We start from the raw sequence: 12,532 nt of genomic DNA, 5'->3' as shown, positions 1-12,532 counted from the left end.
TATACAAGTTAGGAACACCACACTAAAATGTTTAAAGTAAGAAACAACTGATTAAAAAAACCAGAGTTAAATGAATGTTTAGACAGAATGGTTGAGGGGGTTAATACTGAGGGCAATTTTTTATTGTATTTTTAGAACATGAGACAGAGGTTTAAAACCAATTATTTTTAATCCAGTTTGAGAAGTGTGTGGAGATGTACAATGTGGCATATACTGGCATATACAGATATATCTTGGCATAACAATCTGGTATAAAATGTTACCTTGATTTGAACACAGCTCTTTAGAATATGCTTAGCCATGTTTTGCCCTGCCTTTCTGTGGTGTAAATAGTGAGTATTGTCATGGAATGAGGACGTTCAGCTTTCTGGAATTAATCCAGATTTATACCCCTCTAACAAAAATGAATTTCTTATGATCTAGTCAGCCAATGATGATAAATATCAGATCATGTTGTTATCATATATTACATTATATACTACATTTATTGCATTATATTATTTATCGTATCATATTGTTTTTATACTATATAATGTCAGCAGCTCTAGTTTGAAAAAAAATTCACATCTGCTTCTGCTTTCACAACTCTTCTGTCTCAATTACAATGGATAAGATTCAAAATGCCTTTAAATATCTGATTATAGAATCTAAGTAGGTTAAAACCATTTGTTAATAAAAAACCAGGGTAACAAAGCTTTTTCTTTCTGTTAAATCATGTCTTGGACATTTTAGTGTTGACAAATACAGGTTAGAAGACACTTCAAGTTTCATGTAGGTGAGCAATTTAAAAAAAAAAAGCTTTTGTTTATGTTCAAAAACACAGTGTTGTTTTAATGTCATATCTGTCATATCTCATTAACAACTTGTGCCAGCAGGTTAAGAAGAGTACAGGGAAAGTTAGGTAAGTGTCATATTATTACAGAGTCCATAGCTACTAGGTACACACATAAAGTATATAATTATAGCTTGCATTTTTATGGCAGCTTTAATCTGAAGATCCAAGTACTTTAATAAGCACTAGGTAATGAAGCTTTCCATTGCCATGAACAGAGAGGTGAGTTGGCTTGTCCAAGACAACAAGGGAAGAGCTCAGAACAGAATGCAAGATTTTTAGCTTAGCTTTGCAGGTGGAACACCAGACAAGTTTACACTTCTATCCTGGGAATGACAATCTGTCAAAGGTCACTATCAAAGGTATTTTGCCTCGTCCCTTAAAAAAACATTAAAAGCCTACATATTTATCTGTGTGTTCCCAAAAAGGTATGCACATATCATCATACATATAAACACAAACACACACACATATGTACACCCATAGGTACAAACACCATTACATGTACACATTTACATGCACACCCGAGTTATGCACAGAGACATAAATGCTTCAATGCTCACTGTCAAAACTCTGCAGTCCCGGAATAAAGTCCAAACTTTTCACTGTAGAAGACTGAGGTAATTGAATTTTCTTTTGTTGTTTCTATGTCAAACTGGGAACACTGTAGTATGGAAATTATCACTCTGAATGAGCAATATACCTGGATATTTCAAAACATCAATTTTCCTATCAAATTTTAAACACAGACTGACTCTTTCTTTAAGATACAATTATAAGTAACCTGTATCTAGCAAACATAAGTGGACAATTGTAAGAAAATGCAGATTATAACATTACCCTTACGGTGCTTAAATGATGTGATTCAAGATTTTAAGATCACCTGTTAGGTAGCTCACAGGTTACATACTAACAACACAAGTGCCTCTTAAGGCACTGTTTTAAGTCCATAGGTATCGCACTTCAATGCAGAATTCTGCTATGAATACGGTTCTCACTAACAGAGGATATGTTTTGAAGTTTACTTTCCACTGCAAGCTGTGTCACCATTTGTCATCTCCTCAACAATCACAGACGGTCTGTGGAATTTGTTCGACCCTCATCTATCTTAAGTGGGCCCATAAAGCATTTACAACAGCAAAGTTCTTGACAGCTTTCCTTTAGCAGGCCCCTCTTAAAAGAAGCCAGAAGGCCAACTTCCGTCCGATCAGAGGGTCTTTTTCCCCAGCGCAGCATCTGGCGTGCCCCGAGCCACCCAAGCACGCGTAAGGGTTTATTCTTCCTCTCGGCGTTTTCCGCGGCGCCCTCAGCAGGTGCCACAGCACCGCCGCAGCCACCGAAGGAACGAGGCGTGGCCGGGAGCCCGTGTCAGGGGCAGCGCGGGTTCCCGGGGCAGCTCAGCCTCTTGCCTGAGCGGACTGGACGCCGCTTCCCTGCGCTCCGCTCGCTCCCACGGCGGCAGCTCCAGCGCCGGGCGAGGCAGGGCGCGCAGGCGCGGCGCGCACGACCCGGCGGCAGCCCCGCCCGCGCGGGAGGGCCCACGTTACTTTGATGGACGGCTCGGCCCCTGCGCTCCGCTTCCCGCCGCGCGCCCGCCCCGCGCGCTCCCATTGGCCAGCTCGGGGCGCTCCCGCCGCGCCGCCAGAAAGCGGTGCCCAGCCAAAGCCGACCGACGGCGGTACTCCGGTTCTCGCCATTGGTCCGTGGGACGGCGGCGTCACGGCCCCACGTTGGCGACGAGGCCGACGATTGGGCAGGTGCCCCCCGCGCGGCGGCGTGGGCGGGGCCGCGCGGCTGGTTAGCCGGCGGAGTGTGAAACCGCGTGCTAATGCAAGCAGCGGGGGCAGCGCTTCGGTCCCCTCGCCCCGGCCGCGCTCCGCGCCCGCCGAGCGCCAGGCCGCGCCTCGGCTTCCCCTCTGCCCTGGGCCGGCCAGAAGGGCACGGCGAAAAGGAAACCGGTGGCGTTGTCGTCCTCTCGGGTTCGGATTTTTCAGCCGGGTCGGCGAGAAGCAGCGGGGCTGCGCGGAGGAGGAGGAGGGTGAAGGATGAGGATGCTGCTGCCGCTGATGTTGCCGCGATGTGCCGCGCTGGTGGGGCTCCAGTAAGACTCACGGCTTCCAGATGCATTGCCGCCCGAAGGAGGCTGCAGTGGTGCCATTACACGAAGGAGCTTCCCGTCTGATTTAGCCGTAATACGGACGCTTTCATTTCATTATTTTTCTTTTCCTCCTGCCCGGGCTGGTTGCTTGGACGGTCGGGCCAGCGGGCATCTTGAGGGTTTGTTTTTCCTTTTGTCCTAGGGACTTCTCGGCAACGAACGGGAGAGCCTGTGCTGCGTGTGTGGTATCCTTTCCTCTGCCCTCCAGCGTTTCGTGCATGTTCTATTGGAGCTGCTCCGATCGGGGACGGCTGTGCAGAGCCACCGCCCGCCCCCTTCCTCCACCTCCTGCCTCCCTCCCTTTTTCATCACTCCGTGTAGTGCCGATGACTTGGCCCTTGCGTCGACGCCCGGGAGCAGCGCGTCTCTCCCTGGAGACTTTCTCGAGCCCCCTTGGCTTGCGACGGTCCCACCACTGACACTGCGTCCCGCTTCCTCCGGCTGGATTCTCCCCTTTTGGTAAGAGGCAGAAGTAGTGACAGGAGTCGCCTCCACTCCTCGGTTTCCGGCTTTACAGTCGCATCGGCCACTTGCGAGTGCGTGACGGGGATTATTTGCCTCCGCAGTGGAGTAGCTGCGGCCCACCCTGTGCCCCGTCGGGTCCCGTCCCGGCGCGCCCAGGCGTTGCGGGCGCGGCCTGCCGGTCGAAGAGCCGCCGAAAGGGTGCAGAGCAGTGGTGACTGTCCCGAACGCGGCTCGTCCACCTCTCCCGGCCACCCCCAGACTTCCCGGGAACGAAGACAACAAAGGACGTCGCGGCCAGAGGATGTTTCCGCGGCGGGGGCACTGAGCGGCACCTCGCTCCGCTCCTGCCCGCGGAGGCGGAGGGAAGGCGGCCAGCGGGTATCCCCGGTCGGGTATCCTCGGCCTACCGGCCGTGAAGACAGGGCAGGCGGGGGTCTGCCCCGAGAACCGCGCTGCGAGGAAGCCGCCGCGGCCGGAACCATGTTCCCCCAGAGCCGACACCCTGTAAGTACGGCCCAGGCCGCCGCACCGCGGATCGGCGGCGCGGGGCGAGGGCCGGGCAGTCCGGGGCGCACGCTCGGCTCCCTAGTCCGGCTGGAGGTGGGGGTTTGTGTGAAAGGCGTCCTCAGAAGTTTATCTCGTCCCGAGAGGAGCGGCGCATCCTGCCTGAGGGAGCGTCCGGAGACGGGACGTGCCCCCTCCCCTTCTCCTTTCGTGGGCAATTTACTTGTCTTGGGAACGGCGGCGGCACTCACCGCCGGGTCGGGCAGCATCCATCTCCCGAAGGCAGCCCCCGGGATGGGGCTGGCTGTGCCTCCGCGGAGGAGGCCGACGGGGAGGAGCGGGCACGCCCCGCTGTCGCGTAGACGGCGGCGGCAGGAGCGGGTGGGTCGGATTGGGAGGGGCTCCTGGAGCGCGTTTAAACTCGGCTCCTCTCCCACACCCCCGCAGATTAGGGACGGGAAGGTGGGTAACAAGTGTACAGCGACCCGGGGCGTGGGCGAGCCGGGCGCTCCTGCTCCATCCCTTCGGTCGGGCCGCGGTGGGCAGCGCCACCCTCTCCTCGCCGCGGGGCGGCCGCGCCGTGGCTGAACGTGCGTCTCTCTCCCGTGCCGGCCGCCACTTCTCCAGACACCGCACCAGGCTGCGGGACAGCCTTTCAAATTCACTATCCCGGAGTCGCTGGACCGCATCAAGGAAGAGTTCCAGTTCCTCCAGGCGCAGTACCACAGGTGAGCGCCGACGGGCCGCCATGGGACTAGGGGTTACCGCCCCGTCCCCGGCCGGGCGCGGGAGCTGCACCGAGCGGGCGCGGCCAGGCGGTGGCGTCGCGGCTGAGCCTCGCCGAGGGGTCCGGGCGGGCCGGTGGCGGGCGGTGCGGTGTCGGGGGACACCGCGGGACGGGGCGTGCAGGCCAAGGTAGCGCTGCCCGGGTAGCTGCTGAAGGGCGGTATTTTCGAAGCTGAAGTGGTTCAGCACCTGTATGCACTTAAATAAAACCCCAAACAACTTAGTATTTGTTAGGGATTTGTATATGAAGAGATCTTTCCAGTGTATCGGGAGAAGACCTGTTCAAATTCTGTGGAACGTCATGTTAAGGTGGCTACTTCTCATGTTCAGCACCTGTATGCACTTAAAAAAAACCCAAACGACTTAGTATTTGTTAGGGATTTGTGTATGAAGAGATCTTTCCGGTGTATCAGGAGAAGACCTGTGCAAATTCTGTGGCACATCATGTTAAGGTGGCTACTTCTCATGTTTGCTCATTTGTGTGTGGTGTTAATGCAAAGAGTACCGCCAGCGTCTCCTGCTTTAAAATGCTAGGGAGGATTGTTAAAGTACACAAGTACTTTGAGTAGTTACACGAAGTTCACGTGAAACCATGGAAGCCGTGGGATGCGCTCCTCCTTGCTGTGCTGGCCTCCAGAAATTCTTGGGGGGTGTGTACTTGCTTCTGAGATCTCTTCAGAGATAGAGGGTACCGGTTCTTTCATTCCCTCGGCTACCGGCGTTAAGAGGCATTAATCTTCCTGAAGTTTGTACTTATGTGCACCTGCAATATTGGTAGATAAGTAAAAGCTTCGCAGGTTTCCTAGTTAGAAATTGCATGGTTTTGATTAGACTTTTTTACCCTTTACCTACGATACTGTAGTCTTACCAAAATTCATTAACTTTTTAAAGGCATAATTATGTAAGAAATTATGTAAATTTTAAGCATTCGATATCACAATTGTGAGTGAAAAATGCTGGCTTGCATGCAAACTGTTCCATAGGATGCTCATTAGTATCAGAAAAAAAAAACAGACAACAAACCAAAAACACCAGAACAATCCAAACCCTAAATCAGTTTGACAGAAAACAAGGGAATGTTGAGGCTCTCAGTGAAAGTAGTCAGAATTATATTGCTGTTTGTGATGAGACGTGCAAATGCCAAATGCAACTTATTTTTGTTTATGAAAACAAAAATAGAAAAGAAACTTTCTAGTAAATAATAGGCAGAGTTACTGAATTCCAAGTTGTGGGCAAGGTAGCATTTGTTAGAGTGTACTTAAGGTAAGAATTATACTCAAGTTGTAACTGTAAAAGTGAATGGTGTTACTTGGCAGTAATTTAATAAACGGTGTGTACACATAAATGCCTCTATCTTACTAGTTTTACTCCTGGAAAGTACTTTGGAGAAATTCAGATCCCATTGTACTTGAAAGTTGTAGCACTTAGTAGCAGCTCTTTGTCAAAGCATGAAAAATGGATATGTTTAGGTTCTGAACGCAGTTTGGGCCTCCTATAGCACCCATGAAATGCCTTTTCAATTTCTTCTGCAGCTGTTGTATTTAAAGTATAATTTAAGTTTTTTTCTCTGTGTTGCAAGTTAGTTTATGAAGTTTTTTTAATTCGTGGCTTCTGTCAAAATACAAGTAGAATGGGTAGATGTGAAAACAAATGACAGGAGTTACATTGAAGTATGATCTGTTTTGTAGCCTTAAATTGGAATGTGAGAAACTGGCAAGCGAAAAGACAGAAATGCAGAGGCATTATGTAATGGTAAGTATATTTGTTTTATATTTATTTCAGTTAATATCTCCTAATACAATGGAAGTCAGAATAAGAAAATTATGTATTCTCATTTATTTGCAGTATTATGAAATGTCGTATGGATTAAACATTGAAATGCACAAACAGGTAAGGCATTTTGTTTTCTAAACCACAAAATCTGCAGTTTGTCTGGTGCATTTAAATGTAACTGTGCAGTTTATGTTCAGATGATTGAACATGTCTGAACATATGAACATAAGTGTGAATCAATAACCTAATTTGTAGCCGTGATAAGTAAAGCTTGACCTATCTCTTCTCAAATGTGGTGTAGAATAAGCAACAAGGCCTTTTTGGTATTGGTCCTGAAAGACATTGGCATAAGTAGAAAAGGTCTTGTGTCTGTGGTTTTAAAAATATAATTCAGTACTTTACAAATTTAGGGATTTTTGGGGAAGAGCGGAGTTGTTTTTCTTTATTTAGTGGTAGAGGCTCTGATTTGTAGAACTGATTTTATGCCTGTGTAGCTATGTAGCAATAGCTGCTCAAATCTCAAATGAAGAGATTATTGTCTTGGAAAGCTCTAGTTATGACTACAAGTTTGCAAGTTCCCATAAAATTCACACTTTTGGCCACTGTAGTGGTGAATAAAAAGAGTATTGAACTGGAACAAGACACTAAGGACCTCATAAGAGAAAAAAAGCTAAATGATTGCTCAGCCCAGAGGACCCTCAATTGAGTAGTCATTGTCTGCCAATAAAGCATTAATGGCAGTGTGTAAGTATTCTGTAGATATGCTGACATTCACTTTTTCATCAAGATGCTAGTACAATAAGTCTTTCAGAAATCGATGGCCTCTTAAAAAAATTATCATTAGATGAAGTTGCACAGTTGGACACATTTCAAAGTGCAACAATACAATTCTTTCTTGGTGCATATGTGCTATTTCATCTAAAACTCTTGTTTCATTAAATTAAAGAGCATGGCTGACCGGCGAGGGCACAGTGAAGAAATTGATTAGTTCAGGCTTCAGATCTTCAGTATATTCAAAGACACCCATTAAGCAAGTGAATTACAGAGTTGAATTTTGCTTTTGTAACTCTTCACTCATTGATTTTTTTGTTTTGTTTTCCCCTAAAAATATTATATTTGAAAAGGTTGCATTGTAATTTCAAGATAACTTTCTGTTTGCAAAGCAGAGTAGATATGATTTTGATTTTTAGAAGTATACTTTTTTCAATCCAAAATGCTATTAAAAAAGAAGTATCATGACGTCTTTTTTTTTCCTTTTTTTCTAGAAGTAATGCGCCGAATAGATAGATGGAGCAGCTAGCACAGTGTTTTGCTTGGTTCTCTGTTGTAGCTTAAGTCATTTTTCTTTGTCTTGTGTTTTAGAAGAATGTAAATTTTTCTTTGTGGTGACTTTTCCTGGTTTTGTGATTTGGAGTTTTTTTTCTTGGATTTATTCTTTTTAGCAACTTCTTGGCACACAGTAACCTGTGAAAAAGCCAACATCTGTATAGGAAGCTCATTTCCTGCAAAATGGATGATATTTTCAGAAGATGTTTGAAGAGAATTTGTGACTTCAGTCAGTGTAGTAGGAATTAAATTTAGATAAAATCAATTAATCCAACAAGATTAAAGTGTGTGAGAAATGAGGTTTCCACTTTAACCTTAACATATGTGTATTGTAAGGGTTTAATGTTCTGTATGTACAGCAGCTATAATTATGTACCCATTAGACAGTGATACTTCAAAAGCTTCTAAGATTTATGACAGCATTATACCTATAGTTCTCAATGGGGAGAGGAATGCATGCTTGCTCTATGTATGCTATTAAGAAAAGAATAATCTTTTGAATGCATAAGGACATTTCTGTGTCTATGAGTCTCAGATACCATTCTTTTACATGTTAAGTAGTTCTAATTTTTGATAAAAGTATCACCTTTATGTTAAAGATTTGATTTAGATACCTGCAGTGAGTGTGCCAAATGATGTTGCAGTTCAGTGTGTAGGTGGTCTTAGATTACAGAAAACAAAAAAAAGCCCAACAATGACATTCTTCTGAATTTCCACCACATAAGTTCTGAGGAGGCTTTTGACAGATAGTAATCATAATTCTTATTAACTGGTGAGGTCTACCCCCAAGGGTGTAGCCAGGCTCAAATTGATGCTTTTTGCTGGCTGATCACCAGCATGGCCTAAGTGCTCATTATGTTGTAGACAGGGCCTTTGGAGCTCTCATTACGGTTGACAGGAATTCTCTCTAGGGGAAAACTGGGCATTAGCTAGACTCCTGACAGGCTGAAATTATTCCTGCTTTATGGCTTATAACCAAATGCTAGCAAGGCATCATCAGGGGACACAAAAAATTGTCATTTCTGACAACATCTTTGTTACTGGAAAGTGCAGTGATGAGGAAACTTTTCTCTGAACAGGCTTTAACATTTTTAAGGCTTGCCTCCTATTTGGATGTTGCATTTGCTCTGTGTGAAGCCCTTCAGACTCTTTGGGCTGCTGTTTGCAAAACAAAAAATTACACTGCAGCAGTGTTTATTTGTGGAGTGTAGTGTGCATATCACTGTTAAGATAAAGTCACTTATATACAATGAAGTAGTTGCAGTCAGCCTGCATATAAATGAAAAGGTTGAGTTCTTGTACTGGTACAGTTGTATCAGCCATTCCATCTTCATTTAATCTAGTAATCTATTATAATTTGACTAAAATAGGGTTAATCAGCACCTGAACATGGCTATAAACAGATTTAACTGCAATTAACTTTCCACGCACAAACAGCGGTACAGCTGTACTGTACTGAGCTTTCAACTTGACTATGTTGCATTTAAGTCCAGAAATGGCCATGGTAAAGGCTTCCCTCACTACTTCTAGCTTTGGCACTTTGTGATGTTTAATTGCATAACTGGGTGCTTAAATCGAGGTGCTGTTGCATTTCAACCTATTGGCTGAAGTGTTCAGAAAATAATCTTTCGTACATATTTGTGGCGGTTTTGTATTTGGTTTTGTTTGTTTCCTTCCATCTTCCTTCTTTGTGGGGTTTTTAAATCCCTTAATTAAGCATTTCAAGTGTGATTTCTTAGGAGGATTGATCTATGTGGACACTTCTACTGTTTTCTTAAAAATTATTTTAAAGTGAATATTTACTGACTAATTGTTGCATTCCTGAAACAGAAACAAGCAGCTGAGGATGTATTTAATTAAATGTAGGTTGATTTAGATATTGTTTTCACATGCATCAAGAAAGAAGAATGAGTAAGAATGTTTTGTGTAGTCTTAAGTTTCTTTTCAGTGTTACACTGTCCAGGTGAAATTTTCCCCACTGTGACATCTGTGGTAGACAAAGCAATGAACTACTATTGCCAAGATGTAGAGTTGGTTTGATGTTAAAAAATGCTGCTGTACTTAGTGTTGCTGCCCTTGGCTCTTAGGGCAGTGCATCTTAATTTTCACCAGCTCTGCCTACATTTTCTGTCACAAGTCAAAAGTTTTCCTGTGCATTTAATACCCAAGTTATTTAGGTGTGCAAGATAATCTTCTGTTCATTGGCAGGCAGCCAAAGAAAAAATAATTCGTCAGGTCTGAACCAACCGACAGACTTATAATCTTTTACGGTGTCTGGGTTTCTGCTATCCCAACAGTTACAGAAGGGTTTCCTGCTCTTTGGGTGGATTATTTTGATCTCTCTGACCTGCCTGGAGTCAAACCTGTCATTCAGTACCTTGCCAGTTGTAGAAAAGTACACAAACTCCAAAGCTGCATTGTGTTGATCAAATGTACAAGAGTTAAATGTCTGGTTTAGCCTGGGCTGTTTTGTGGAATCATTTCTAATACTTTACATCAAAGGATAGAATGTTCTAATGATAGCTCATTAGAACATTGGTCTTCAGGAGTGGGTTAAATAGGAGGGAATTAAGGAGCTTAGTTATCTCTCTACAGCTTCTGAGTAGGATGGCTGTGCTGCTGAAAGGGATTTAATGATAAATTAAATTTTCTTTTTTTCTACTATGGTTTAATTATTGGAATGAAAAAGTCTTTAAGGTTTTGGTGATGTGCAGTGAATGTTTCAAGAGCCTTTTACAGTTGGCATGACCACATAAGACATGCAAAAACTGGTTTTATTTTGAAGAAACAATGATAGGGTTGATTGTGACACCATATTTTTCACTCAAAAAATTGTACTTATTCTACAAATATTTGTTTTCTAATGAATACAGTCTTGCCAGATGTGTAGCCATTTCAACCACTAGAGTTGCCAGTTTGAAAAGGAGGAAAGGTTAGAGTAATGATATCAACTTTTTGGACTTTTGAACCATGTTTCAAGCTCAAGGCCAGCATTATTTTTAAGGAATTATCTGACAGATTGAGGGCACTGTGAAATAAATTTCCATGCAGCTTTTAAATACTCATGTTGTCAGACACCATCTATTATGCCAACTCCATTGTATATATATGCCAATTACATTGTATACAATGTAATTTGAAAGTGTATCACTGTGTAAACACTGTACATATGTTAAGTACTGTATGATCATCTCTCACTTGACATGGTCTACTAGATTTCAGGTTCCTCAGTGAAGCCACCAGAGGAGAGAGAAAAGGGATTCCTACCAGATACATTGTTAAACTTCCTTTGCTTTCCTATAACTTGTATTGCCACGTTTGTTGATACACTTCGTGTATGGGTTCAAGTGGAGGGAAGCAAAAATAAAGTTCTGGTAATTTTTGGGTAGGAAGAACAGTGAGAGAGATGATGCTGTGTGAATGTGCAGTAGCCTTCTGTCACAACAGAATCTGTGGGGAAAGCTTAACAGTTTTCTTCCTTCTGCTGGTTTTTATGTCAAATCAAGTGAAGCATTTGAACTGCCTTTCTTTCCTCTCTCTATTTAAGTTTTTGTAGCAAAATGATACAATTTAAGTGTCTCCTGTGCAAAAATGGAAGATAGGATCTTTTAGATTTCATAGATACCTATTGGCACACAGTAAAAGCCTTTAAAACAATTTTGGGTTAATTGTTGCTTATCAGAAGACTGCACAGTACTTGTTACTTGTAATAGGTTTGAATAGAACTAATGAGATTATCTTTCCATTTAGGGCAAGATTTAGGAATATATAATGGTAATTATGTCAAACACTACTATCTTCATCTTCTGCATCACACTTATTAGTTGGACTCTGAGTGGTGTTATTTGAACAATAGTAGTTGCTCACATAGTTCTGTTCAGAAAAAAGGAAAAAGAAAGGATGACAGGGAGAATTCAAGATTTTTTCAGTCTTTATATGTCAACACAGCTAGTTAAACAGATTAGTCCTTGTGATTACTTACGCCATGACTTTTAAAGTTCTTCCAAATTGGTCCCATGTTCAACCTGAACTGGCATCCTGTGTTCTAGTGAGCATCAAATTTGTATCTTGAATGTTTTTATAGAGGTAATATTGTGTGACATCTCAGGGTTACACTTTCCAGTGTTTTACCTACCCTTATTGTGAAGGATTTTATCCATCACTGGCTGGTAATTTGCCTTTCTGCACTGGTGACCGTTGCTTGCCTTTTGTTCTTCTATTGTGCACTTCTAAGAAGCTGACTTAGTCTTCTCCATAATCACCTCTTTGTCAGCAATGAGATCTCCACTCCTCTTAATCCTTCTCTTGAAGCTAATCAAGTCTAACTTCTACCTGGTACAATGTGTGCTCTGATTGCCAGATGGTCTTACTGGTGTCACCTAATGACTTGGTCCACTTTCGCAACATCTTCTTGCCAAACAAGGGGAACAGAAAGGGGAATTATTTCAGTCAGCCAGTTGGTTACAGTGATAGTACTGCATCCTACTACTGTAGTCTTCATTAGCAGGCGGAGGTGGGCCTGATGTGTATTCAACTTGTTCTCCAGTACACCTGTGCCTTCTTCTGCAAAACTGCTTTCTAGTGTGTTTCCACCCTTTCTGTTCTGTTGTGGGAAGAAGTTTATCCCAGATGTAGCACAAACCACAGTCAGCCTTCGTTTGCTTTAAATCTGGTTTGTACTATCTTTA

The 12,532-nt window shown here is 43.8% G+C and overlaps 1 protein-coding gene across 7 annotated transcripts in view; it reads left to right on the top strand.

The window, feature by feature from the left end:
- The first annotated feature begins 2,945 nt into the window (after positions 1 to 2,945).
- The window catches only part of LOC139684612 (transducin-like enhancer protein 1), a 76,368-nt gene continuing 66,781 nt past the window's right edge, over positions 2,946 to 12,532 (top strand). For 6 of the 7 annotated variants that reach the window (XM_071580731.1, XM_071580735.1, XM_071580730.1 and 3 more), the window contains exons 1-6: positions 2,946 to 3,021; positions 3,133 to 3,449; positions 3,557 to 3,959; positions 4,587 to 4,687; positions 6,434 to 6,497; positions 6,591 to 6,635. In XM_071580731.1, the coding sequence (XP_071436832.1) occupies positions 3,936 to 3,959; positions 4,587 to 4,687; positions 6,434 to 6,497; positions 6,591 to 6,635 (234 nt within the window). In that variant the 5' untranslated portion in view covers positions 2,946 to 3,021; positions 3,133 to 3,449; positions 3,557 to 3,935. Of the gene's footprint in view, positions 3,022 to 3,132; positions 3,960 to 4,586; positions 4,688 to 6,433; positions 6,498 to 6,590; positions 6,636 to 12,532 lie in introns of those variants that run through there. The other variant, XM_071580732.1, reaches the window with a different exon arrangement.

This window comes from Pithys albifrons, chromosome Z, assembly GCF_047495875.1.
Source record: "Pithys albifrons albifrons isolate INPA30051 chromosome Z, PitAlb_v1, whole genome shotgun sequence".
NCBI lineage: Eukaryota > Metazoa > Chordata > Aves > Passeriformes > Thamnophilidae > Pithys > Pithys albifrons.
The sequence above is the reverse complement of the archived record's forward strand: the minus strand, read 5'-3'. Positions and strand labels throughout refer to the sequence as shown.